The 25,999-nt window shown below is 44.8% G+C and overlaps 1 protein-coding gene across 6 annotated transcripts in view; it reads left to right on the forward strand.

Moving 5' to 3' along the window:
- Window positions 1-25,856, forward strand: part of SLC31A1 (solute carrier family 31 member 1) — a 33,737-nt gene extending 7,881 nt beyond the window's left edge. For 3 of the 6 annotated variants that reach the window (XM_090022134.1, XM_090022136.1, XM_090022138.1), the window contains 4 exons: window positions 18,207-18,389; window positions 20,410-20,482; window positions 20,876-21,044; window positions 22,279-25,856. In XM_090022134.1, the coding sequence (XP_089878260.1) occupies window positions 18,252-18,389; window positions 20,410-20,482; window positions 20,876-21,044; window positions 22,279-22,480 (582 nt within the window). In that variant the 5' untranslated portion in view covers window positions 18,207-18,251 and the 3' untranslated portion in view covers window positions 22,481-25,856. Of the gene's footprint in view, window positions 1-1,399; window positions 1,602-12,929; window positions 13,052-18,206; window positions 18,390-20,409; window positions 20,483-20,875; window positions 21,045-22,278 lie in introns of those variants that run through there. The other 3 variants (XM_090022137.1, XM_090022135.1, XM_090022139.1) reach the window with 3 other exon arrangements.
- The last annotated feature ends 143 nt before the right edge of the window (window positions 25,857-25,999 follow it).

Here is a 25,999-nt window from a genome sequence, read left to right on the forward strand (position 1 = left end):
AATTTTGAGGCAATAAAACTCCATGATGTTGGGGAAGTGGGTGCCTGAACACACAGTACACCCAGCTCTGAGGAGTAGGTTACATTTAGGTTCCCAAAAGCATAACATCCCAAAGATTGCTTGACCTATCCCCCCTTTCATGTAACATAAATTTGCTTTGAAACATGTTTTGTTTCTCTTCTCTTCTCCTTTTTGAAATATAGATCCAGTTATGTTCTTGGCTTGGTTGCTGATTAGTGATCTCTAAAAGCTGAGAACATTATCTTTTATAAAGGCCTGAAGTTTATTGTATTTGGCTTCTAGCAAAGAAGAATTAGATGAGGATTGTATGGATTGTGCTCTGCATGTGTGCATTCAGTCTACTCCTAAGACTTTGCTCTTTCTTGCAGGAAAAACCTCTGGCATAGGAAATTCTGCTTCAAAAACTTTTGCCCTCAAGTCGCAAATGGATCTCTCTGGAGGATGGTAATGGGGAGGGAGTTGTAGCATGCCCACCATATAGTGGTTGATTAGCTGGATGATATCCTGATCTTGTCTGATGGGAAGACGCTCCTAAAGAACTTTGGGGGTTCAAGCAAGTTAAAAGGTCCTAAAAGCTATAGATAAGTGGTGGTAAGACCCTTACTACTCCCAGAAGCTTGTGATTCTGTACAAAAGAGGTTGTGTGGGGAGGGGGCTTGTTCCAGCAGCCAGTCCACCTCATTGTCCTGTGTAATCTTGGCTTTGAAGCTGACTGTACTTTTAACAGGTTGCCTTAGCCAGTTGTGGCTATGTGTGTTAGGCATTACAAAATTTTTGTTTTTTGGCAAGTGGTACTAGCTGTACTTGGTAGCAGACTGTTACTTGACTTCATGAGGAATGGGCTGAAAACTCTTTGTCTCCAGCCCCTGCTGCTACCCTATACTCCCAAAATCTGCCAAAGGTGGCTAATTGTAACTGAAGTTACTAGGGCTGAATGGGTCTGGTTTGAGTTAGGCTGAGGGTTTAGTAAAGACTAAGAGAGCAGTAAAAGGTATTAGTGAAGTCTGAACAGTAGTTAATTATTAGCCCCAGATGCAGATAATAGATTTGGGTTCTGCTTGTCAGCACTAACTGAAATTGCCCTTTAGAAACTTTGATACATCTCAGAATTGTATATTGTGGGGAGACTTGCCTCCAAGAGACAGTGGATGGGAAACTGAGTTGAGAGGGGTGAATACATGGCTCAATGTTTGCTCCAAATCTGATCTTGTCTGAGGACGGTGTGGTAGAGTGAAATGCTCTGGGGTGTTGCAAGCTTTAGTAAGCCAAATGCTGAAACAAGGCACCGGGAGTTTTTTCTGTGTTTAGACCTTGGAGTAGGATTGACTGATCGCTAATTGTTAACTGGCTCCTGCTGTTTGCCAAGCCCTAAAAGTGATCCTGAAGAGTCACGTTGTTCATTCCTCTTCAGTGCTTAGGTTGCTCCCCTTTCATTTCCAGGCAAGAGAATGGCTATCTTTGGTGAGTTGACAAAGGCGGTGACTTCTTTAGGGGAGGGATTATTGTCTCCGTGTGAGACTCCAAAAGTGAAAAACATCATTTGGGCTTGTCCTGGTGCTGCCAGATGGTCTGTATGATAGGTAAGCTGATTCTTTTTAGTTGTTGGATGATTAGCTGGATGCTATTTTCATGTTGCATGGTTTAGGTGGGGGGGAGTTTGTTTTTATTTCTATCCCTCTTATTCTATGACCCTTTAATAAGGAAGGATAGAAAAGGTGGCTCTTGGTCTCTGAGCTCTGCAGGTCAGCAGAGGAGGAGAAATGTACCTCTGGTGGTCCTCTACCTTGCCTGCTCTAGCCAGTCTTTACAATCTAGGATCGCCATTCAAGATTTAATTCATAATACAGCTGGTAAAGTGCTTTCTGGTGAAAAGCATGTTTGCACAAGGTTGATTTCTGTAGAAAAAGAACTAAATTTAGATTTCCTGGGGCAGCAGCTGGTTTTTGGCAATAAATTTACCAAAGGATTGATCCCTTTTGTTTTGGCCACAATAGGGAAAAATCTAATTCTGAGGTAGTTCCATACCTATAGACCTATGTGAAGTGAAATGAAGGGATTGCATTTTGAGCTGTTGTGCAAGCTAGCATACCTAAATATCTTTCTACAAATATTTCATGGGTGTGGATTAGCTGTGGGACTTCTGGTCTTGAAATGGCACCCTCAAGTATAACACATGACCCTGGATCTGACCAAGAATAATTGCTAAATGAAAAAGTTTTGCGTGGGTTGGAATTCTAATCCAACTCTTTATGAACAGGTATCTGTAGTGCAGGAAATGCCACAACAGCTGGCATTAATTCAAACTCTGCAACTCCAGTAAAGAGGCTCAAAGTTGAGGGCCACTTCACAAATGTTGTTGTGTTTTATATGTATGTGCATGCTTCTGTAAATGGAAGCAACCGTTTGGGGCTTGAGGGTCAAGTGGGTGAAGTATGTTAATAAAATAAGCCCCTGGCACTGTTGTTTAAAACTGCAGACTTTCCAAAGTAGCTATGGAGACTTTCACTTGAGTGCCTTTGAAGGCATTACCCAGGAACACATTGTAGCCACTATAGAGTATTACTGGGTTATACCTTCAGAGGCACCTGAGTGAGTTTCCATAGCTACTTCAGAAAGTTTTACTCTACAGCTCTAAACCAGGGGCTTATTTTATTAATATACTTTACCCCCTTGGAAGCAACTGTTTGGGGGTTGAGGGTCACATTTGTGAGGTGGCCCTCAACATTGAGCCTCTCTACGGAAGTTGTAGAGTTCGAATTAATGCCAGCTGTTGTGGCATTTCCTCTGAAAAGGGTAGGAGAGATTGCTCACTTCAATTTGGAAAAATCAATTCGTGTTTTTCTTTTTGGCTAAGGAAAAGATGGAAGGACAAAACAACCTGAAAAGGGCAGAAGAGATTGTTCTCTTTAATTTGGAAACATCAATTCTTGTTTCCTTCTTGGCTAAGGAAAAGACAGAAAGCAATACAACCTGTCAAGAAGCAGCCCCGGGCCCTGATCTTAGGGGGCAGCTCTGCATGCATGCAGGAGTCTGTGCCTTCACTTGCAGAACCAGAGCATTAGTCATTAAATAAAAATGCTGAGAAGAACAATGAAGACCTAGAGCAGGGATCTTCTCTTACCTGTGTGCAGCAGAACAGAATGACAGATGTGAAGTGCAGCACCACAAAGTGCTTCTTTCCTTGTGGACTAAAAGCTACCTAGGTCTACGGTGTGGATCATGCTATACTTACATTCTGGATAGCCTGACCTGATTTTTGACCTGAAAATGTGTAAAACCAGATCTGCCAGCTTCCAAATGGTATAGACAGGATGTTCAAGCCAGCAGTCTACAAGTTAACAGATCTTCCAGTCTAATGCTGTTTTAATTATTTGTGTTACTTTGCTTTCCCTCAGATTTTGGTGCCAGTCCACTTTCAGTACCGAGTTTGTGATGGCTAGAGCGAGAAACTAAGACCATGTGCTGCTGGGAAGGTACAAGATGGGCCGGGCTGGCTCTGTGCTGCACACATGGAGATTGTGCCATGTGGAGGCATGGAGCTGGTCCAGCCAGCCCACAGAACCAGCCTGTCCCCTTCTTGGCAGAACACAGCTCCAGCTGCGTTGTCCAGACCCACATGGCACAGCATGGAGCCAACCTGGCCTGGTGGTGTGGTAGAGTGCCAGGAGCCGTGGGAAGTCTCACGCCATCAGGCTGGGCTGGCTCCATTCCTCCATGTGCTGCTCCTGGCACTCTAGCCAGGAGCAGCACATGGCAGTCCCTTCAGCCGGAGCCGTCGCTGGCAGTCTGCCCTACCCCCAGCCTGTTCTTTCCTGAATTTCCACTCTTGGAGGGAGGGAGGGCCGGGGACAGGGTTGCTGGGGCAGGAGTCTCTGCTAGGCTGGAGGGTGTGGGCATGGTGGAGCAGGGTGGGGTGGGTCGGGTTGGGGTTGGTCATGTTGCAACCAGAGCCCAACCTACTTGGTGCTGCAGCCGGCAGCTCCTGCTGCCAGCACCTTGTTGGGTAATATTCGTCTATAGAGGGGCCCCGTGGGCCAGATCCGGCCTGCGGGCCGTATTTTGCCTGCCCCAGGATACGTGCTAGGTACCAGGGACAGAAATGCATATGAGCTGTTTATGGCAGCTCACATGTAGGCTGTAGAACAGTTTGCTAAATTTACAAAGACGTCCAACTCCTACAAGGTACTGGTCATGTTGTTCAAATCATTTAATAATGTGAATTAATCCTCGGGCATTTCCAGCAGTAAGAATGTTGCCCCTTTCCACTCGGCAAACGTAGAACATGTGGGGGTGTTTGGATGTCATAGACTACGGCTGGATGGTTTAACTCCCATTCTGGACTGGAAGAGTGGGGGATTGCATGTTTGCTTGATGTGATATGAGCACTTGAGGACTGACTATAACTGTTCACATGAGGAAGGTGCAGGAACACCTTGGTGAATGATCTTCTAATGACCAAGATCCAAGAGCTGTGTTAAGGCAAGTTGACCAGGTGGTGAGACTGTTTAAGCACAGCAGAGGAGACAGGCAGACTGAAATGGGCAGAAACACGAGGTGGATTCCAGAGTGATGTGGCAGTCTTAAGTTTAGCTGGGTTATTCTGACTTGGGATTCAGCCTGCTGTGTTCCAGCTGACAAATACATGTTGACTTCATTTGCAGAAGTGTCCTGGGTGAAGTCTTCATCAGGAGTTGATTCAAAACAGGCTTTCACAAACCTGAACAGGAGTGTTGGGACCAATAGGCCTGGAGTTAAGGAGGCATGGGGCTTGCCCTTAGGAAGAAACTACATCTGGGGCTGGCTCCAAGGGATATCTGGAGAGATTATATAAAGACTGGGGTCCTAGGCAAGTGTGTCTGCTAAATCTGTGTCAGTGAGTAGCATTGAGGGCATCTATATACCTCTGATTACAGTGTCAGAAATGCCTAAGCTAGCTCAGACACTGGAAGAAGTCTAGCCATGGCAACATGGTAAATTTAGCCTGAACAGAGCTCCATGCTGTTGCATCTAGACTGCTGGTAGTACCCAAGCTAGCTAAGATACCTTGTTATGTTAAACTGCAGTCTACAGTGCATATATCCTGGGCTTAACCTGAAGAAGATTTCTGTGCTGAGAGATTTTTTCAGGTTTAAAAAAAAAAAAAGGAACCCAGTTAGGCACGTAAATAATGGCCTCTCTCTCTCAACTGCTGAGCAGCTGGCAGCTCCCTCTGATCTCTAGGAACTTCTGGGAGGTGGGCACTTAGGAAAAATCTAGCTATTTATAAGTGCCAGATTTAGATACTCACCTTTAGTCTCCTCTCTCTGAAAATCTCAACCCCTGGTTTCTCTTGAAAAATCAAGGTTTGGCTGGTGGTTAGACTTTGTCAACCTTTGGTTCTTGCTTAATGAGGTTTGTGATAAACTGATGCTATCATCCAATTTATTATCCTTTATCTTATTTTTTTTTTTATTTCTGTAATCTATAGGTAGGTGTAGACATCATCCTCTTGGAAAATAAGGCATTTAAGGCCAGCTTTTGCCTTTTGTTAGGGCATAGTGAGTCACCTTCCATTTTTCTGTAACCAGGAAGATCTTTTTTAATTGATGATTGAGAGACTCAGCTGAATTTTAAATTCATTTGGGTGTCACCTAAGACTAATGCAAAAGGGGGCAATTAAATCATCCTGTCTGACTGTCTGAGCATCAGGACATAAGGTTTAACTCAGAGCCGTATGTTAAGTTCAGAGACCTTAATTAGACTAGAGCAGGGTTTGGAAGCCTATGGCCCGTAGGCTGGATCCATCCCACAGAGGTTTGATGTAGCCCACAGTGGCACTTGATGGGAGGAATTGGCAGCATACAGTATCATTCAGCAGCAGTAGAGTTAGGGCTTGACTTCATGTGGTTGGGGAAGCTGACATTTGGTGACAAAGGAATGGCAAGCGAAGCAGAGGTGGCCTGTCTTCGGCCCAAGCGGCAGTGCTTCGGCCTGCCGCTCCTAAAAGGTTGCTAACCCTTGGGCTAGAACAATTCAGGCCTCAGAAGACTAACTCATTATATTGCAGGTAGAGAATGGGAGACACCAAGTTGCCTTCAAATGCCTGAGGCTCCTGCAATAGCAAGTGCATTAGGTGAGATAGATGATCCTAGACAAAGAGAAAGTGTGGGAGCCCTCTCCCCTTCCTGCCTGTCCTGTGGGAGCCCTTCCTTTCTGACCCAGATCTGGTCCTCTGCACAACAGCAGGACCCCGTGTGGAAAGATGATTCTCTATATTGGCTCGTAGTACTGTTCCACCCCATCCTGCTTCTGGTCTCCTGCTGTGGCCAATCTCTATTGCTTCAAAGGAAAACAAAGTGGGGTGGGCAGTGGAGCGAACAAAATACATCTACGGGCAGTTGTGCTTTTTAAAGGGAAATAATCCTTCCTGGTTCTTCTAAGGAACTAGCTGAAACCTGGAAGTATTGTTTTAGATTTGTAATCCTTGTCGTAATGAGACCTGCAAGTGCTGTGAGCATGTTGAGCAGTGCAGACAATCTGGTTCTGCACATGGCCTGTGAAGGAAGGGGGTGAACAGGAGGGAAGGGTCCTAGATTGAAGGATTGACATCCAAGCACTAAACTACTTACTGTAGGCCAGACACAATATTACTGGAAGTTGCCCCTGACACATGCCATGTGATACCTAATGTTATTGCATTCTCTGAGACCTGGTCCTTGGTGGAGGCTGAAGACACCTAGAAAATCTTGTAAAGTAGGGCTTCTAATGCTGACTGTGAACTTGAATAGTCACTGAAGATATTGCAAACCTCTGTCCCCTCCTCCACTGGGTTGAGATTAAAGCAAGGGTCCTCTAGCTCTCAATGCAGATTGTGTGTCAGTAGTCTCTTATTCCAAGCTCAGCTGCACAGCAACCTCTATCAACTACAGGAGATATGTAATTTATGCACATATGGACAGAACTTGATGGATAAATAAATACTTTTGGGAAATAATTAATTCCATAACATTGTCTTTTCCTCTTCAGCACCTTTTCCTCTCCTGGCTGACTTGTTTCTCTCCAGCTCACAGATGCCAAGAGCAGCTGTGGGTAGTCTTGCACAATAGCAGCTTAATGCATTTAGCCTCTCAACCAAGCCAGTTAGGGTGGAGTGGAAGTGAACACCCAAGGAACAATCTTCATCTAAAGAAAGGGTTAAGGTTATTGCTGGAATGGGTTGTGCATTTGCAGGGTGAGCAGGGTTTTTTAAGAAGTAGGAATGTTGCTCGTGTGTCGTGATGAATCCCATCCGACTTTGATAACACAGGCCAAACTTGAACTATGTTAAGCAGATTTAACTCCACAGGAGTTGAATTTACTTAAAGTAGGTCTGAATAGCATGGGATTTCAGCTAACATTTTAGAATCAGTACTGAATAAGGGGGTGGCCTCTAGAAATTATGCTGCAGAAGATCCATACTGAGCTTTCCTGACATAATCCTCTTGGCTTTAGAAAATCAAAAATGGCGGTTCTGTTGACTTTGCTGTTCCACAGTGACTTCAGGTCCTATGGCACTGTCTTGTCAAAAGGTCTGCATAACAGGGAACCTTTCGTGCCCTACAACTGTTTTTGTAGAGGGGCAGTCTGCTTGAAAACTAGTTAAACTCCTTTCTAGCATCCACCAGCAATTGAGTGGCTCCTCTCGGCTTTTTCTATGGTCTGTCAGTCCTTTGTTTTTACTGGTTTATGTATTTTCCCTTCCTGTTGCTGTGGAAAGCCTCCACAAAAAAAAAAAAAAAAGGGAACTAGTGAAGGAACTATAATGGAGGAAACTGGAATCACGCTGCTGTAACATAAAAAGTAAATAAACTGGCAAAACAGATGGTGTTTCTTCAAACCCTCTTTGATCAGAGCAATAGTGGTTGTTTAAAAAAATCAGTTTTGTGTGAAGCATTTTTTTAGTAATACTTCAGTGTGTTGTCTCTAAGATCTCCAGTCACGTTTTCTAGCTGTTGGGGAAAGAGCTGTTCTAAGTTTTGTAGGAGGAAGTTGTCTATATTCGGTTTAGGGGAAGAATCTAGAAAACCAGCAAATGCTTTTGTGTTATCCTTGGGGGTTTTTTTAGGTTGAAGGGATCTGATTGGGTTTGATTACAGGTCGCTGAAATCACTTTGTCCACTGGCCACTATTAAAACCAAACACTATATGATATTGCTTTGGTACTTACAAGCTATTCTGCTGAAAACCTTGGAGAAGCTACCAGTTCAAAGGATTGTGGTAAATTCTGGCTTCCATCGAGTTGGTAAACTCTACCTACGTTCCCTGAAGGCTGACTGAGACGAGAACATAATCTTGTGAAAAATGTTAGAATTATTTGTTTTGCACGAGTCCCTCATGGACTCATTTTTGCAATGCTTTTTGCTTAGTGAAAGCTCAGGGTAGTGGAGAGGTGGGGAGGAGAATTAAATGGGCTATGAGTTGTCATTCTAGCCCTGCTACGTGGGTTAACTACTGCAGCGCTCTCCTTCATTAAATCATGCTGTCAGATAGGGATAATGATGGGTCTCAAGGTGACTACCCTTTGATAGAGGGTACTAAAGGAGTATAAAGTATTATTAAATTGGTTGTGCAATTAAGCTTCCTTAAAAATATATCCTGAAAGCAGAGTGACTTTTCTTTTACAAGATATGTGAAAAACCAGCAGGGCTTTGAATTCTCTTCCTTCAGTGCCTGGCTACAAGTGCCAGCAACTTATCCAGGCCAGGCCCAATCGGCATGGCTAGAAATGGTACTAGTTATGCCAGTGTTGCAAAGGCATAATCTTGGTTTATAGAAAAAAAATTCAGGCAGTGACTGTACTAGATTAATCCTTTTTTAATGGAAAAGACCAATTGTTAATAGTTTTTAAGCTTGTAAAGATATCAAAACACTGTAACAGAGCTAATGGTTGAATGAGAGGCTTACTGCATAGCAGGTTAGGCTGGGGTGGAAAAGACCATTCTTGGGTTTTGTCACAGATGACATGGCCATGACAAATTATGAAGCTTGAGTGTGTGTGATCTTGGTAGTCCACCCAAGGCTGGGGTGAGTGGCATCAAGATTGTTATTAATGTAGAGCAAGCATTAAGCAGATCATTATTTGAGTACCTGGAGTAAGCAGTGCTGGGCAGGATGGACAATGAAGGGGTTCCCTGCATGAAAGAGTATCTCTTTGTCATGGAAAGGTGTGGATCCCATTGAAATGGGAAAAATCAGAGAGCCAGTGTGGTGCCTCTTAAAAACTAAAGCTGTCTGCAGTGCCAGTGAGCAGAAAAGTGATATGTGTAAGGAAAAGCAGATGAGCACGTACGTATGTGTCCTACCTCTCTTCTGTCCCTTGCAGTTACTAGTTCAGTGCTCTGATGTTACCCTGCCCCAACCCTGCTCTCAGGCACTCAGCATTTGCTATCCTGTCTAGGTTCACTTGTCCCTGTATTAACCAGCTCTTGTAGGCAGGACTCCATTGATACCTCTTTTCTTGCTCTTCACTGCCAGCAAGTGATGGGGCATAGCAGAGATGCTGCTAGAACAAAGTAACTTACCAAAAGTGGCTGTGTTGTAATGTCTTCCACATACAGATGGAGTATGCAGGAGGCTTCTCTGTAGATCCCTCCTGGAGAGTGGGAATTGGCTCTTGTAAACGTGTCCCCAGCACTTTCTTCCCATTTTATGCTGATATTGAATGCTATTTAAATGGCTTATGTAAGATGTTGGTGTTTAGAGTTTTTAGAAGTGCATCTGTGAATATCTTTCCAAACTAGTCCATCACAGATGCCGGACTCAACAGTGATTCTTTAACTGAGTTTACAGCTGTCTTTGTCATATATATATATACACTAGGGTAACACTGTTGTAGGAAAGCAGCACCTGGGTGTAAGGTTGTTTATATTTGTAAACTTGTTTCCTTACCCCAGCTGTCTTTGACCCTTCCATAAGTCCTCAAGGCAAATGGTGCAATAATCTCTGTTAAGATGGCAAACTGGCATCTTGTTGCTAATGGGGCCTCACTGGTGAACAGGCATCTTTTATTGTCTGTCATGGTGAACCTAAACATCATTTGGTAAGTAGACTCTTGTGAAAGTAGCAGTTCTTACATGTTCATGTGCCAAGCTTCACCAAAGCAAAGCACCAGGCAGCATAGGGATTGAGTTAAGGCACAAAGAGCTAGCAGCCAACCTGTCTTGTTCTGGCTCTGTGTTATAATGTGTGGATGAGTTGCTGTCAGCTAAATGAGCCTTGATCTGTTCTTTATGGGATGCTTTTGTACTCTCCTGGTTTATAACAGTCTCCAGGAGAACAGTGGAGGCAACCACCTGCCTCCTTTAAAAGTCCTGACCTCTGCAGCACACTGGACTACTGGAGGCCCCTGCCCTGCAAGGTCCTAACCAGCTCAGTTCTGAATTACTGCAAGGAAACATACGTTTATCTTTCCAGGACTGGGTCATTATTTCTAAAGCAGTGAGGTATCTCAGGATTCAAAATCATAGCTAAGTGTTTCTAGCACCATTTTCACCCTACACTTGTGGACATGCCACTCCAGTTTAAATGCAGCCTGCCTTCCTGTGCCACAAGGCTGTGATACCTGTCCCCTACACACATCCAGAAAAACAGCCCCTTGTAGTTGTGTAATAGGTCCCCACTGGGCCACACACAGTAGCTCACATCTGCAGATGCACTATGGATAGATGAGGCAAGGTGCCCTCATCTAGACTGCATTACCTAAAATGTAATTATTAGGTATGTTACGTTATAGAGGGTCACAGGTGCAGGCAAATCAGGTTTTTGGCACCTTTTCAGAAGGGCTTTGTCCTGCTTGTGGATTTGCATGTGTTCTGAGGGTTAAGTTCTCCTTTAGCAAGTGCTGTGGCTTTGTTTTTGTAAGGGGAGGAATGAAGGATGTTCGACTTGGCTCCTCTTTCAAAGTTTAGAGTGGCCTCTGGGGCATCTTCTCAGGCTGGAGGATGGATGCTCTCCTTTGATGGGTGAAGTAGCTTAATCAGTTTGCCGCAGAGAAAGCTACCAAACAAGTTTTTTTGTTTTTTGTTCTGAAAATAAACTATGAAAGGAACATGATCCTCCTAATTGTGCTTAGAGGAAGGGCCTGGCATCTCCTTCAGGAAGAGAAATTGTGCTGAGTGAACTGAAGTGAGGATAAAAGTCCTAGTGCAGCCCTGTCTCTAAGAGAGACATTTTCACTTTTGGCATTTATCACGCTACCTAATCTTCCTTGGCTTTGAATGAGCTCTTAATTGCACAGCCTGACTGGTGTTATCATTGTGGCCTTGGGATTCCGTATCAAAATTTGTGCAACTCCAGAAAACACATGTGAACTGTCATTTGGATCAGGCCAGAAATCAAGCCAGTGTTTGAGTGTAGAAGCAGACTCCCAAAGCAATGGTCATGTGGCCCTCTACATATGTGAGAGGCAGTCACAATGCAATGTCTGCCCATTGCAATATACTACTGGATCAATGAGTAGGGCAGATCTAGATGGATGGATGCAAATGTCTATCATCTGTATGTTGGCCACAGAGGATGAGGGGGAAGAACCTAACCCTAAAGTAGGTACATTTCCCTAGGGGGGGAGGGGGGATGTTGAGTGTGACAAAACAGGCAAACAAAAAATCCAACTCAGTGCAGGTGGCCAGATTTTACGCAGATCTCTGTGGAGGTTATTGTCTTAGGGAGCTCCACCAAGCATTGAGGAGTCTGGGAGGTCCCATGGAGCATAATGTAAGGAGGAAATAGGGTCCCTGCCATGGGTGTGACGCCCCCTCCATCTCCCCCCACCCCAACACAGATAGGTTTTTGCTTTTCTGCCCTACATGCTTCACTTCTGCTTAGTGTAGTCTCTTAACAGATTCCTGATAAATAGATCTGTGCACCAGCCCTCCCTTCCTTTGAAAGCCTCTGAGACTTGCTCTGTGTCCTTGCCCTTGGATGAAGAGCTGGGAGCTCTCTCTCATACTTTACATAATTCTTGATGTTGTGTATCCACAATGATGGACACTGAGACTTGCTGTACAGAGCAGTGGCTGCAAGCTTTTCCTGTCAAGTGGGGAAGCCCAGGAAATAGGATTTTGAGTGAATGACACCTCTGACTTATGCTGTAGCACCTAGCCCACTTTGAGTCTTTCCCCTTCCCTTCTTGACTCCCTTGCTGAGTGGTCTCCAGTACATGAGAAGCATGGTTATGGTGCCAAAAGCACAGAGCTGGGACTCTGAAGATGCAATTTTTGTTCCTATTCAGCCACAGACTTCCTGGATGACCTTGGGATAGTCACTTAGTCTCCTGTGACTAGACAAGGAGACTAAGGCCTGACCCCTGACCCTCCGGCCTTCACAGGAGCCAAGGATAAATAGATTCATAACTGAGGCATGCTGATCATACAGCAGTGACAGGCATGTCATTCCCAAAGGTAGGTAAGTATGTGTGGCCAAGGCCAACTGAACAATTGTACAAACTCTTGATGTATGACTGGACCTTGCATTTGGTTGATGTAAGTTCCAGAGCACAGCTCTGAAAGGGCCACAGTGCTGGAGGATGGTGGTGCATGTACAGTATACTGCATTAATGCTGCTATGGAATATTTGTGTGGTAGAGGCCTGGGTATCTTCAGTGTGCCTATATAGTGTTTAGCATGCTAGGGCTCTACACTGGCTTTTTAGGCACTCCTCTGATGCAAACAAGTAGAATATGCCTGTTTGAGTATCTCTTGAGGCCTTGGCAAAATTCAGGACTTACACTGGAGCTGCAGTGACAGGCTTTTAATTTGGAGAAGAAGCAGTTAAACTGGCAAGGATGTCAGGAAATTGAATAAATGAGAGCAGCACTCTGGTCTCATGATGCCTAGGTTGGGCCACATACTGCAGAGTACAGGTTGAGCAAGTGAACACTGTCTTAGTGTCCATGGACTCCTCTCCCCCTCCCGTCGCTGTCTGGAGCGTGTGACTTTGAAAAGGATCGAGCTCGGGGACTGGAGTGAGTGAAGCGCGAGTGTCTGCTACCGAGGCTGCTGCAAGTAGAACTCCGGTAACTGCCCGTCACCCCTCTTCTTTCTGCTCTGTACCTACTCTTTCTTTATGTACACAACTTGGGAATGGCACAGGAATGGGGAAATGGTGTTTTTCATGCTCACTGTTTGTGGAACGTTAAGTTTCTTTTCTCTTTATTGACTTTTCTTGCAGCTTATGCAAAACTTTCTTCACTGTCTGCTCAGGGAAGGATAGGGAATAGCTGCCTTCAGGCTGTAGATCTCTAAAAAGTGGTCTTTGCTACCTAAACAGACCTGCTGGGAGATCTGTTTATTATACAGTTGCCTCCCAAATCAGAAGCAAGGTGCCACCTGTATTGTGAAACAGAATGATTTGGGGCTTCAGGGTGGTACTGGCCCCCAGCCCAACATGGCTCATAGCATCAGAGACCTTGAACATATACATGCTTCTCTGGATGCAGAGGAAATAACCAAAGTATAACAGAAACCTGATCAGTGTTTTGTGACATTCCCCTTTTACTGGGCAGTAGCAATGGAAGTGGTTGTGTTGTTTTGTTGTGTTTTATTCCTTTTAATTGCTGGAATGTGAAAGGGTAGAGCACTCTATTGTGTGTTGCTTTCTTAAGTGCCGTGGGAGTTGAGGATTTGTATATCACTTCTACAGGTATTTGTTTAAATGGGGTTTTATTGTACTGTCACATGCTGCTGCAAGAGCGTGTTTCCCCCTTATGCATGATATGAGGGGGGCTTCACTTTGATCAGCTGGCACCTTAGACCAAACAAAATAACACTTCCTCTTTGGCGTGGGTAGCTTGCCCAGTTCAAGCTTTCCAGAAGAACTGGAGTGTATCTTGGCCAAGAATTGTGGCTGCCACGGGAGAACTTAGGCCAAGGAGAAGACGAAACAATGGGCCCAATTGTTGGGCAGCGATTTGTGCTAGCTATCTCCAGAGATAAACTGCTGTAGATTATATAGAGTATATCAAGGGTGTTTTTTTTAAAGTTCTTAAAGTGCTTTGCTCATGTGAATGTACCCTTGTAACTCCCTTGGGAAGAAGGAAGCCTCTGAGTCCCTTGCTGTGTGGCTGGGGTTTGGCTTGCATCCCCTTGAAAAAGACCTCCTTGAAAGAAGTCTGGGGATGGTCAAGGAGTGTGTTGGCATCTTCAAACACACTGGCCTACCCATGTTTTTCTGTCATGGTCCTCCCTTCTATTTTTTCTAATTGATTTATTGAAAATAAAGACAACAGCTGCTGTAGAGAGAGCTAGGCCTGGAAGTGACCCTTGAAGCCTTCCCCAATAGAAGGGATATTCCCTCTTTATCCATTCTAGCCCCTTCCATATTTTGCTTCTTGACTCAGTAAGTTACTGTGTAGATGAACCTTTGTGGGCACATGCCTGCTGGAGGTGCCATGTATGTGGAGGTGAGCCTATCCGGGTGTACAAGTGCCAGTTGGAGGGCTCTCCAGGTAGGTCATGTAGGAATTTCTCTCCTTTCCTCACTGAGTTTAAGTGCAGAGTGGGCCGCAATGCAGTCTGGAGAGCAAAGTGCCCATTCAGGCAAAAATACCTGCAGCCTAAGTGCTGGGTGTGCACTGAACCTATTTAAAGCTTTTGCCATAGTATGAAGCAGTGTGTGTTTTTTGGGGGGTTTTTTTTTGTAGTTGTAGACACTGGTCTGTTGTTAAAATTCATTACCCTGGCTTCAGGCTACACAGCTCCCTGCAGGCTGGCAGCCTGTCGCTCAGGCTTGCTTTTGCTGGCTGTAAGACTTGTAAAATAGCTGTTTCAGAGACGAAGCCCCATTCATTTACTACTGCTGCTGCCTCAAATACCCTGCTCCAGGCACAGGCTGGGGAGTGGGAACACACTGTTAGAACGCAGATCTTTCCCTGGTCAGTACTTGCATCTAAGGCCAAGTTTCCTGCTGTGGTGTCAGAAGGAGGGGGCAACATTTTTAAACACTGATTTTCCTGTGTATTGATTCTCTTTGCATGAGCTGCCTCTTTGGTTGCTAATTAAAAGGCAATTTCCACTTATGATAAACACCTTTATAAGGCACTCATGAAATATCTTTCTACATTTGCCAACTGCAGTAGAGAAAATTTGGGTTTGGTATGTGGGGGTTGGTATTGGGAACGATGATTCTTGGGGCTTTGTTTTTTGGGCATAGAAGTGCAGCTTTTGTGAGCATTACCAGGTTCAATCTTGCCAGCTTTGTCCTAAACCAGAACAGCACAAAAAACTACGCCCCATCCTCCCTTCCTTTCATCTTTGAACCTGAGACTATTTCACTTGCATTGCTAGGGAGACTACATTTTTTGTGTGTGCTTATAAATCTGAATCTCACTCGCAGCTCTCCAAGTGGAATTCCTACCCGGCAAACCGAGATATGCCAGAGACTCCTTGGAGTCCACTGGGGAATTTGCTGTTTCACTTGCATATAAATAAGATGATGAGACTGTGGAGATGAGTTACAAAACAAGCCCTTACAGAAATGACTTTTGATTTGCACAGTGCTATCTCTGGAGGGTCTGTTGTGTCCAGACAAGAGCCGTTATATCCATCAACAGGAGGACGGTATGGCATTTAGTGGATTTTTCCTTATGTTCCTCAGTAATGTAAGGAGAGGAGGAGAAATGGCCCTAAATCCCCATACTCTGGAAATATTGCTCCATTCTCTCACAAGCTCTGAGCTCACCCCTGGCCTTGCCAATGGTTTCTGGTGCATGTATTAAGCACTCCCCATCCCTTTGCAACTACTTACGTGTGTGTTTGTGCATGTGAGTAGAATTCAGGATAACCTGCAAAGCCATCCTCTGTTCTAAAGTTATTTAGCTTGTCCTTGGAGCAAAGAAGAGACTCCAAGTTTCCTGACCTCCTCTTCCCCCCGCCAAGGGATGTACATAGCACTGTGATACTATCCAGTGGCCCAGATTGTCCTGCTGTGCCCAGGCAGCCCATCTGATTATATAATCTACAAGGCTGTTTAGTTGTTCAGATGAATAGGTGGAGATTTGAGGTATGCTGGCCGTGTGTTTCTTTTGGCAGTGTAAGAACTTAAGTCCTCAGTTCTAGCTCTGAAGGTTTGGATCTCTTTAGAAGTAGTACGTGCACGGAGAAGATGCAACATGTGATTGTTCAAATGCTTTGAACAAACAAAACCCGCAAAATGTTCACTCTGCGGGGCAACCACGAGGCCAGGTCTGGCTGTTTGCAATAACTTACTTTCACTAATTCACTCTGGTTCTGATCATTCCTGCTTGGCCCTGCACTTCTTAAGCAAAATGCTTGGCCATAAAAAGTTTTCCCTGGGAACACGGAAAGAGAATAATTGCTCTTCTAGCCACTGCTCGTCTGTTGGGTGGAATCGCTGTAAAGAAAGCTACTGATCCCTTTTGTAGTGGAGTAAAGTGCTGTGCGCTGAGTGTCCTCACAGAGCTTATGCCCATGAGCATGCTGTCAGAGTGCCCCTTCTCCCTGCACTCCGACTTCTCTGTAGAGACAAGCCCTTAATTATTTCATCAACTTCAGAGTTTGCTCAGCAGTGCACCCCTTTTCCCCGCATACATGCTGCACCTCCTCATTCTTGGAAGGAGACCTAGCTTCCTTGTCTGCTTCTGCCTCACTGATTTCTTCCATTTCCTTTTAAATCTTCCCAGAACCTTTAATTCCTTTCTGCCTGTTTAATTCTCTGAAGATTTTAAAGCTTGCCTGGTGGGACAGGCATCTCCTAGGAATACTTGATACCCTGATGTACTTTGTTCATGTATTGATCAAGCTCCATCTTAAAAGTAATGAGGAATTTTGCCTTCTGCTGCTCCTACCTGCAGAATGGTCCCAAATCTCACTGCTCTGAGAGTCAGGAATTGTTTTCAAATTTCCAGTCTAGATTTATCCACAGACAGTTTATTCCCATTTGCTGTGTGCCCACATTGTCTTTTAGCTTTAAATAGCTTGATTCCCAACCAGGTATTCTTTCTCTCTTTTCCTCTCCTCCCAGTATTTATAGCAAGCAAACCTGTCATTAGCTGAACTAGCCAAGCTCTTCGAATCATTCCTCATCAAGTAAGCCCATAAGATAAGCCCCTGTTCAGCCTTGCAGCTCTTTGGTGCACCTATTTCAGTTTGAACTTTTCTCTTTCTTTGAATATAGATGACCAGAGCTGTACAGTGCTCCACACACAGCAGTGCCAGTGCCTGGTACAATGACATCAGTACTTTCCTGCGTCTGTGTAATTGCCTTGTTTGATGCATCCCAGGGTTTACATTTGTATTTTTTTTTATGGCGGCATAACATTGGCAACTCATAGTCCATAATCGACTAATACTTCTAGGTCCTTCTCATTAATCATTTTCCAACAGTAAGCTATCAAAGTTGTTTATTAATTTCATCATGGGTTCTGATGGGATGAAAAGGTTATGCTAAACAGGTGACTTTTCAGGGAGTATTTATTCTACCTTTGAACTTGCCTTAATATAATCGATTTGCAGTAATCTGATTAAATGGGTTTAGACCTGCAGACATGTTTGCTTTCCTCTCATGTCTAATGCAGTTAGAGGGGAGATGTAAAGACTTAAAGTTGTTAGAAACCAGACTAGATTGCCAGGGGCTCCTCTAGACCTTTCCACCAGCTGTAGCTCTGCATCATGCTAATGTGATTTCTTTTTTAGATAGAGCTGATCATAATTAAATACAGAGCTGCACATTAGGAGAAATATCCCAAGTCTGATCCTTGGGTAGATGCAATTAAGATGGGGTTTGGGAGCAATTAGACTGTGAAGCAACAAAAGACAAGTTTTTACCTTTTGGATGTCTAGACTTGTGCGAAGACTTTTCACTCAATGGCTTAAAATTGCACCTGTAAGTTGGATTGAAAGCTTTAGGGTAAGGATCGTTTGTGCTTTGCATCCACTTGTGCAGTACAGAAATAGTAACCCAAAGAGAACTCATTGATTAACCCAAAGAGAACTTCTGAATGCTGCATTTGCTCTGAGCTCCATGTAGCAAGTATGAAGGAGGATCCCAGACAGCAATCCATAGCTATAGGACAGGGCTCTCCAGGATGCAGCCTTTCTGGTAGGAGGGATGCTGGGAGCCAGACTTCATTGTGTGCTGTAGAAACTGTCTCCTGTTTGTGAGTGTTTTTTGTGACCCTTGCCCTAATGTCCACTTTTCCTTCTTTCTCTAAGGCTCCCATTATCCCACATGCCAGTTTTGATACCTCTGCAGTGAAGATGTCTCTCAGTCACCACGCAGATCACATGAACCATACAATGAGCAGCGCCACGCCATCCTCTGTGCATCCACCAGAACATAATCACCCTACGACGTCACCAGAACACAATCATGAAGGAGGAATGATGATGATGATGGTGAGTGAAGTCCAGAAAGTTAGACATTGTCCAGAGCTTAGCTTAAACGCTATTCCCAAAACCCTTTACCTTCCTGAACATTTGGGGCTTTTACAATGAAGTAAAAAAAGAGTTTTATAAGACTACTTTATTAATGTTTAATTCAGGGAGAATATAACTTGGGAACTCTAAAACCATCCATTCAGTAGCTTAGGTCACTTCCCAAGTGGTGTTTGTCTACAAGAGTCCTTTCAAATTCTGCTAGCCACAAATGTACCATTTTAATTTCACTGGCAGCTGTTGACATAACTGAAAATCCTTTAATTTGGAGAGATGACAGGTAGCTTTCCCAAAGAATAACTTGCAGCATGAAGTGTGTTTGATGGAGCCCATTGCTCCATTGCAAAATGGGCTTTTGTTGCAGAAAGTCAGGGAGCCTTCCTGCTGGCATCAGCACTGTTTGGAAGCAGCAGGCTTGTGTGATAGCCAGAAGGATTCTGGAAGGGCTGTGCAAGCTGCTTGCTGCGGTATCTCCTCTGCACTCATTTGAACCAAAGAACCTGTGTCCTTTCTTTCTTTGGATTTTCCTGTAGGAAAGGGAAGAGCTAGGATTCATTTGCACTGTTATTGAAAATGTTAACTTCCTCTGTAGGGAACACATACTGAAATGAATTTGGAAAGGATCTAAGTTACGCTGAATTCAAAGTACCCTGCCACTCTCCTCAGCCACATTCCTGAAAGGACCAGTGCCCTGAACATAGACAGCATCATACTGAATATGTAGTTTCTTGGTAGGTGCTAATTTGGGCATCTTTCCCTGTGCCACTTTGTCAATGGGAAGAAAAGGCAGGCCTTCTGCCAACAGATGGTTGTAGGACCTTCTCCTCTAAAGCATCCAGGCTTTGTGGTAGGAAGATTGAGAGGCTGCAGCTTCTCCTTGTGTCCATTGGCTAGTTGAAGTTAAGCACCTTAAAGAAGCTTGGGAGAGGGGAGGAAGGAACCAGATTGGTTTATTATAGATTCCATGCAAAATTGGTAAACTGTCTCTAGTCTCTTAAAAGACTTAAGTGTATAAATGTGTGTGAACTAGTTAGGGAGACTTATCTGGATTGCGTGTAAACAGCACAACAATAGCTGGGTTCCTTGGAAACAGGTTCTAAAGCTTTGGTAAATCAGTGCTTGCTGTGTTGACCCAGTAGGAAACCTTTTAGTTAGGATATATTGCTACTAAAAGCGCTGGGCTGTGAGCTAGTTGGGAAGGAAGGTAACCTAATAAATTCAGAGCTCTGAAATGTACAGGTCAACTGCAGTCTGCTTTGTGAGTCACCAACAGCCATTTTTGTCTCAAGTTTTACAAACTTTTCTTTCTCCCTCCTTCCCTTAAATCAACAGAAAATAGTTCTTAGTGCATATATAGGCTTGGAATGGACAGTGGCTGCACAACAAAGACTAAGTGTCCCTATGAAAGGGCCCATCTTTGTCTTAACTTTGAACAGAAAACGTGCCCAGTATTTTTAAAATCCTGTTACAGCTGTGACTTTTCTCTTGAGATGCTTAAAGGAATTTGAATATAGTTTAGTTGTGAAATGGCTTCAGTTTCTATACTCTCTAAATGGGCACTATTCGGCATCTGCTATGTCAAATTTTTTTGCTTCCTGCTGACTTGTCACCCATGCTGTTTCCTTGTGACTGCCACTTCACATTATCATCGGATGGCCTCATACTCATTCTGCTTTTCTCATCCCTCAGGACACTGGGTAGATTTGTAGTGATCTGAAATGAATTTGTGCCAAAAGGAAATTATCCTTGTTACACTAGGCTTGCTATAGTGTTTCAACTCTGTACTTGGTGACTGAGCAGTAAGCTTGCTCTGAGTTAGCTTGCTCTGAGCTTGGCTTTAGCCATACCAACATCATATAACAGTCCTTTGCTTAAAATTTTGTAAGTCTTGTTGTAGGGTGTGTATTTAAGCCTTGCCTCTTCCCCTTTTTTGCTCAGAGATCCTTGTTTATGTTTTAAATGACCTTTCTGTCTTGGACAGGATATGACTTTCCACTTCAGCTATAAGAATGTGCCTCTCCTGTTTTCTGGACTTGTGATCAATACACCTGGAGGTCAGTAGTGCGGTCTCAGATAAGAGGCTGACTTGTTGCTCTTGCCCCAACCAAAGCAAAAGTAACACATTTCATATGGATGAAGGTTCTTCCAGTAGCCAGACATGGACTACTAAGTGTATTTTAAGTTAGAGCAAAGAGGGTGAAAGTGGAGAGACTTTCATGTTCTGTTATTGCATCAGCCTTGATAAGAAATGGGGTGCTAATACTGGGGGGGGTGTTATATGTCAGGTTCCATGTTGTTTTAGGATGAATCAAACCCTTACACACACAGGCAGCCTCTTGTCTATGCAATGGGAGCTGTCCATTGGATTGGAAGGTGTCTTTCTGAAGCAAATCAGATGACTTATGCACAAATTTGATAACTTGACTTCATTCTTTCTCCACTGTCAGAAATGGCTGGTGCTTTTGTGGCTGTCTTCTTCCTAGCCATGTTTTATGAGGGTCTCAAGATAGCTCGAGAGTGCCTGCTTCGTAAGTCGCAGGTCAGCATTCGCTACAATTCCATGCCTGTCCCAGGACCAAACGGCACCATCTTGATGGAGACCCACAAAACAGTTGGGTAAGAATCTGCCTTCTTTCTAAGACAAATAGCATGCTTCTCAGCAGACAAGTATGGAAAAGACTAAGACAGAAAATTCCATGTGGACACAATTTCCTCTTGAAGGCTTACATAGTGCACATCTTTCTGAAGGACACCAAAGAACCTGTACCATCAGGGATTACCCAGTTATCCTGTTAGGGTTGGGGAAGAGGGAATGGAGGAGCCACTCTGTACCAATCATGAGGGCTTTATAAAAGTGTGTGCGTTGGAGAGAGGGGCAGGGGGAAACAACAGGCAGGGGAATAACAGAAAGGAATTGGAAGAGGGAAGTGTGCATGTAATTACCAGGCTCCCTGCCCTGCTGCCCTTCCCCGGGGCCTCTGTAGCCCACTGTGTGCAATCCATTCCATTGTGGCAGGGCTGCATGGGGATCTGCTTGCTGCTGTGAGCTCTGTGCTGCCCTGGTGAGGCATCCCTGTGTGTGCAGGAGTGGGGGCAGCAGTGCAGGGTTGTGCCCTTCACTGCCGTCATGTGCGCAGAGGACAGATTCCCAGGATGGTGTGAACCTTGCAGCTGCAACCAGCTTTCCTGCATAGCCCTTTTCTGCCCTGCAGCACTAGGTTGCACCCACTAGGCTGTGAAGGCCTGTGGGGAGGGCAGCAAGGCAGGAACCTGAGCCCGCAGTGCGCACCTGCACCTGCTTTGCACACAGGTATGGGGAGCATGGGTCCCCCTGGTCGTGCACACAGTGACGGGGAGCTTCCCTGCCCCACCCAAGCCTGCAGCAATCAGCAGCGGGGCAGCTGGACTTTGCTCTGCTGCAGCAACTGCTGTCGCTGCCTCCTGCTAGGGTGGGGGCTGTGTCCCTGGCCCCGTAGCCCTGGCAGCTGGGGGAGCAGGGGCCATAAGTGGGGGGCAAGGGGCACCAGCAGGGCTGTGCACAGTGGTGGGGGAAGGCTTTCATTTTAATCACAGACTGGGGGGGTTTTGTCAGAGAACTTGCAATTTAATTATTTTTATTTTTTGGTCAGGGAAAACCAGGATCCCTGCTGATGAATACTTTTGTGTAGCTGATTTCCTGGGAGAAGCTGCAGTTGTCCATTTGTGGGAGAGGGTGGAATCTGTATCTTTTTTTTTTCCCCACCTCTCTTCATGCCCACTCTATGGGCTACCTTCTCTCTGGCAGGGACCCTGCATTCCCCATACTATAGCTCTTGGTTGCTGACTGCTCTCCCTTTCTGTGATTCTTCAGACAACAGATGCTGAGCTTCCCTCACCTGCTGCAAACCGTGCTACACATCATCCAGGTGGTGGTCAGTTATTTCCTCATGTTGATATTCATGACCTACAACGGATACCTCTGCATAGCTGTGGCAGCAGGAGCAGGAACTGGCTACTTTTTCTTCAGCTGGAAAAAAGCTGTGGTTGTGGATATCACTGAGCACTGCCATTAATGCTGCACACGTCAAGAACCTCTCTGCCCTTCTGCTGACTCTAACTCTAGCCATTCAGAGAACGAGGATCATTCTCAAACTGACTGAAAACCAATGTACATCAATACAATCAATGTGGGTTTTACCACCAACTTCCTACCTGGGACAGTGCCTGGCACATGGGGATTCCTTGCATTGGGGAACAGTGCCACCCCTTTCTCACATGGTAGCCTGGTACCAGCTTTCAGGTGATTTATTTTTAGATTCTATCCCAATTTGAAACAAAGTTGGCACACAGAACTGTGCCAAGTTATTCCAATGCCCTTTTAGAATGATGTATTTTTAACCAGGAAATGGCCAGCAACAAGATTTTTATGAATGGAAGATAAACGTTGAATTAGATGATAGAGGTGATATGTGAAAATAACATTCATTTTTATTTTTTTTTTAATAATTGGTACTTAGTGCAAAGGAGGAAGCTGTCAGGGGTCTGAACCAATAACACTTTCTGGGACTCAATCCTGGAAACAGTGCTCTGCATCATGTTGGGAAAGGGCAGGCCCTACTGACTCACGGGCCCAAGTGTGCCCTGAGAAACGTGCTCTGAAGCAGGTACGGTGTAGCCATATACCCCTGCACCAGACTGAGACCATTTTCCAAACCTGTTGGAGGGTGTTCAGCATTGATACTTTGCTGACTTATCCGGAAGACTCCAACCAGCAACATTTCAGTTTGGCCATTTCCCAATCACAGAAGAGTACTCAGTTGGCATAGGTCAGTAGTCTCTCACTCGGGTAGCAGGGAGAGATTTTAAGTAACCATGGAACTGATGCCAACTTTGTCCTGATTGGCAGTTGTGCTTAGACCCCCATTTATCATTCAGTGAAAATTGTTGGTGAAACACCACAGCCAAATGATAACTTTTGACATTATTTCATAAAAACCAAGTGATGCCAACAGGGTTTTTAGGGGTTAAAATATCCAGAGAAAAGGCGATTCCTTGGCTGGGCTGGGAGATTAAGAACCAGACTTCTATGAGAGAATGGGGAGTGGGGGTCCAATAGCTCCTTTTGAGGAGGGAGAGGACTATAAGGCCAATAAAAAGTCATCCAGCCCCTAAGCACTTCTCTTTTCTGTAATCCCCAAATCTTAGACTTTCTCAACGTGGCTGTGTCAAGGCAGGAACTGTCAATGCCAGTGACAGAGCTGCTTAACAATGTAGCAGAGAACTTTCTAGCTTGTGCTAGGAGCCAAACAGATCTTACAGGGAAAGCGGGTTCAGTTCCTGGATGGGAGAGCCCTACCACGGAACGCCTGAGGTGCTGTAGGGAGTAGCATTAATTCTGCTTCTGGTACTAGGGGAGGCTGTGCTGTTCAGTGTGCCATCTTTCCAATGAGAGGTAAAACTGAGGTCCTGATTTGATGTTAAAGATTGTCCAGCCTTTTTTAGAAGAGAGTGGGCATTAACTGGACGGAGCATGCCAGCCTATTCTGACTGGAGAAAAACTGTTCAGCCTCCCCAAAACCCTCTGTGGTTTAATTGGTAACCTCATCCCTTACTTTTTCTTATGCCTTGTAAGGTGTGAAATGGCAGCTGTGAGGCTCTTACCAGGATCTCTGTATACCATTGATCTCAAATTTTGGCCTGAAAACAGTTTTTTGGCTCTGAGAGCTCTTCCTTGTAGGTACCTGGCTTTGGGAAGGTGGACTTGGGTCTTTTCCAGAGGTTGACATGGATGGGAAAGCTGGAGAATTGGTTCTGTATAGAGTTGGTTGGCGAATTTATAAGGTGCTTTGTGATGAAAGATGCTACCAAATGCCAGTTAGAGTTCCCACACCTGACATGAAGGACAGGGCTGCTTGTTTTCATAATCCAGAGGATTTGCCCTTGCAGCTATGTTGAGGGGTAGGGCAGTGCTGTTATCCCTGTTGCATAGAAGTGGATCTGAGACACTAAATAACCTGAACAAGGCCACACAGTCTGTGGAGCAGGTAACTGAACTCTTGTCTTCAGTCCCAGGTTAGTAGCCACACCACTAGATGACCCTTTTTGTCGCTGTTTCTGTAAGATGTCCTGTGTTGGAAGCCAGCTAGTTGTTGGGTATCTGACTTGGAAATTAGTTCCCAGAGCTCTGGAGAAAGCTGCAGTACTGGGGAGTGTTCCTGATTGCTGGGAGGAAGACCAAGTGTGGAGTCTCTGGAGTCCTGATCTTTATTCTTTCCTTGAGAACCAATCTCTTCTGCCTGCTGCTCTCCCAGTGTAACTTGCCTCCCTACAGGTGCTTCTCCACTCCCTCTGGCTGGCAGATGGCAAGGGGAGACTTTTTTATTGGGAGCAGAGGCTTGGGGTAGAAAAGCCAGCTCAGAGCTGGCAGTGCCTCCAGCATGTGAGGTGGATCATAAAGGATGTTCTGCTGCTAGTCAGGCCCAGGTAGGGATCTGAAGAAAAGAGGTAATAACTAAAGATCCCTCATGCATGTGATTGTCACCTGCTCTCTCAATACTCTTGACTGCAGCCCTATTCCCTTGGCACTTAACCAGCTGAGAGTTCTTCACCATCCGCACTGGATTTTCCAGCTGGAATCCTTTCACATCACTTACATGCTTCGCAAATTGTCTAATCATAGCCAGGACCTTTTATCACTAGATTCCACTTGTGAAAAGGGCTACCTATTACCTCTGTGGTTTTCTTCGAGCCATAACTGGGCTCCATGTTTTTTTTTCCTTTGTCATCGTGTGCTAATTAAAAACAGTGGTCTGTTTATAAAGTCAGCTGAAAAGGGCACGTACAGCTGGTGTATCAAGGGGGGACGGATGTATTACAGTGTTCCCTGACTAGGCTGCTGCTCAGTTGGCCAGTTGTCTGGTGAAGTACATCTGCCCTCATGGCAACTTCTAATGACAGCTGGCTGGAGTTTTTTGACAGGTGTATTTGAGGCAGTCCTGTTGCTAATTCGCAGCTTTTCTTTGTGCGGGGTTGGAAGGGAGGTAAGAACCCAGCAATTACTAAAATTTTAACTTGCGCTCAAATGAAACGTGTATGCAATATGCAAAGAATGTGTGATGTCCTAGATCTAAGTGTTTTTAGTTTTCAAACAAGTTCATCTCTTGATTGCAACCTTGGAAGAATTGCACAAAGCATTCAGGCTCTACTGATCCACCACAAAGAAACTGGCTTTTGCTATTTTATCCAAGTGCCTTTTTAGGAATCAATTGTGCTAGTGCCTTTTTAGTTTGATCTCTAGCTGATTCCAGCTATACTTCAGGATGTATGGTTTTGGCTACAGTGGACCATTTAATTTGCCTTTTATTGTTTGTGAAGTCAACTTGTTCAATGCTGGTGCATGTATCAAGATCCTCCTGTATATAATTAGCGAATAAAGTAGACTGCATTTTACTGTGATGGTTGTGTGTTTTGGAAACATTCTCCAGTGTTAGACAAAACAGCTGAAGGAACTAGAGCAGGAACTCCTAGGCTCCATCAACACTCAGTATGTGCCTCCAAAAGGAGCAACTGCCTAGCTTTAAGTGGCATAGGGA

This window comes from Crocodylus siamensis, chromosome 11, assembly GCF_052110815.1.
Source record: "Crocodylus siamensis isolate JL-2025a chromosome 11, ASM5211081v1, whole genome shotgun sequence".
NCBI lineage: Eukaryota > Metazoa > Chordata > Crocodylia > Crocodylidae > Crocodylus > Crocodylus siamensis.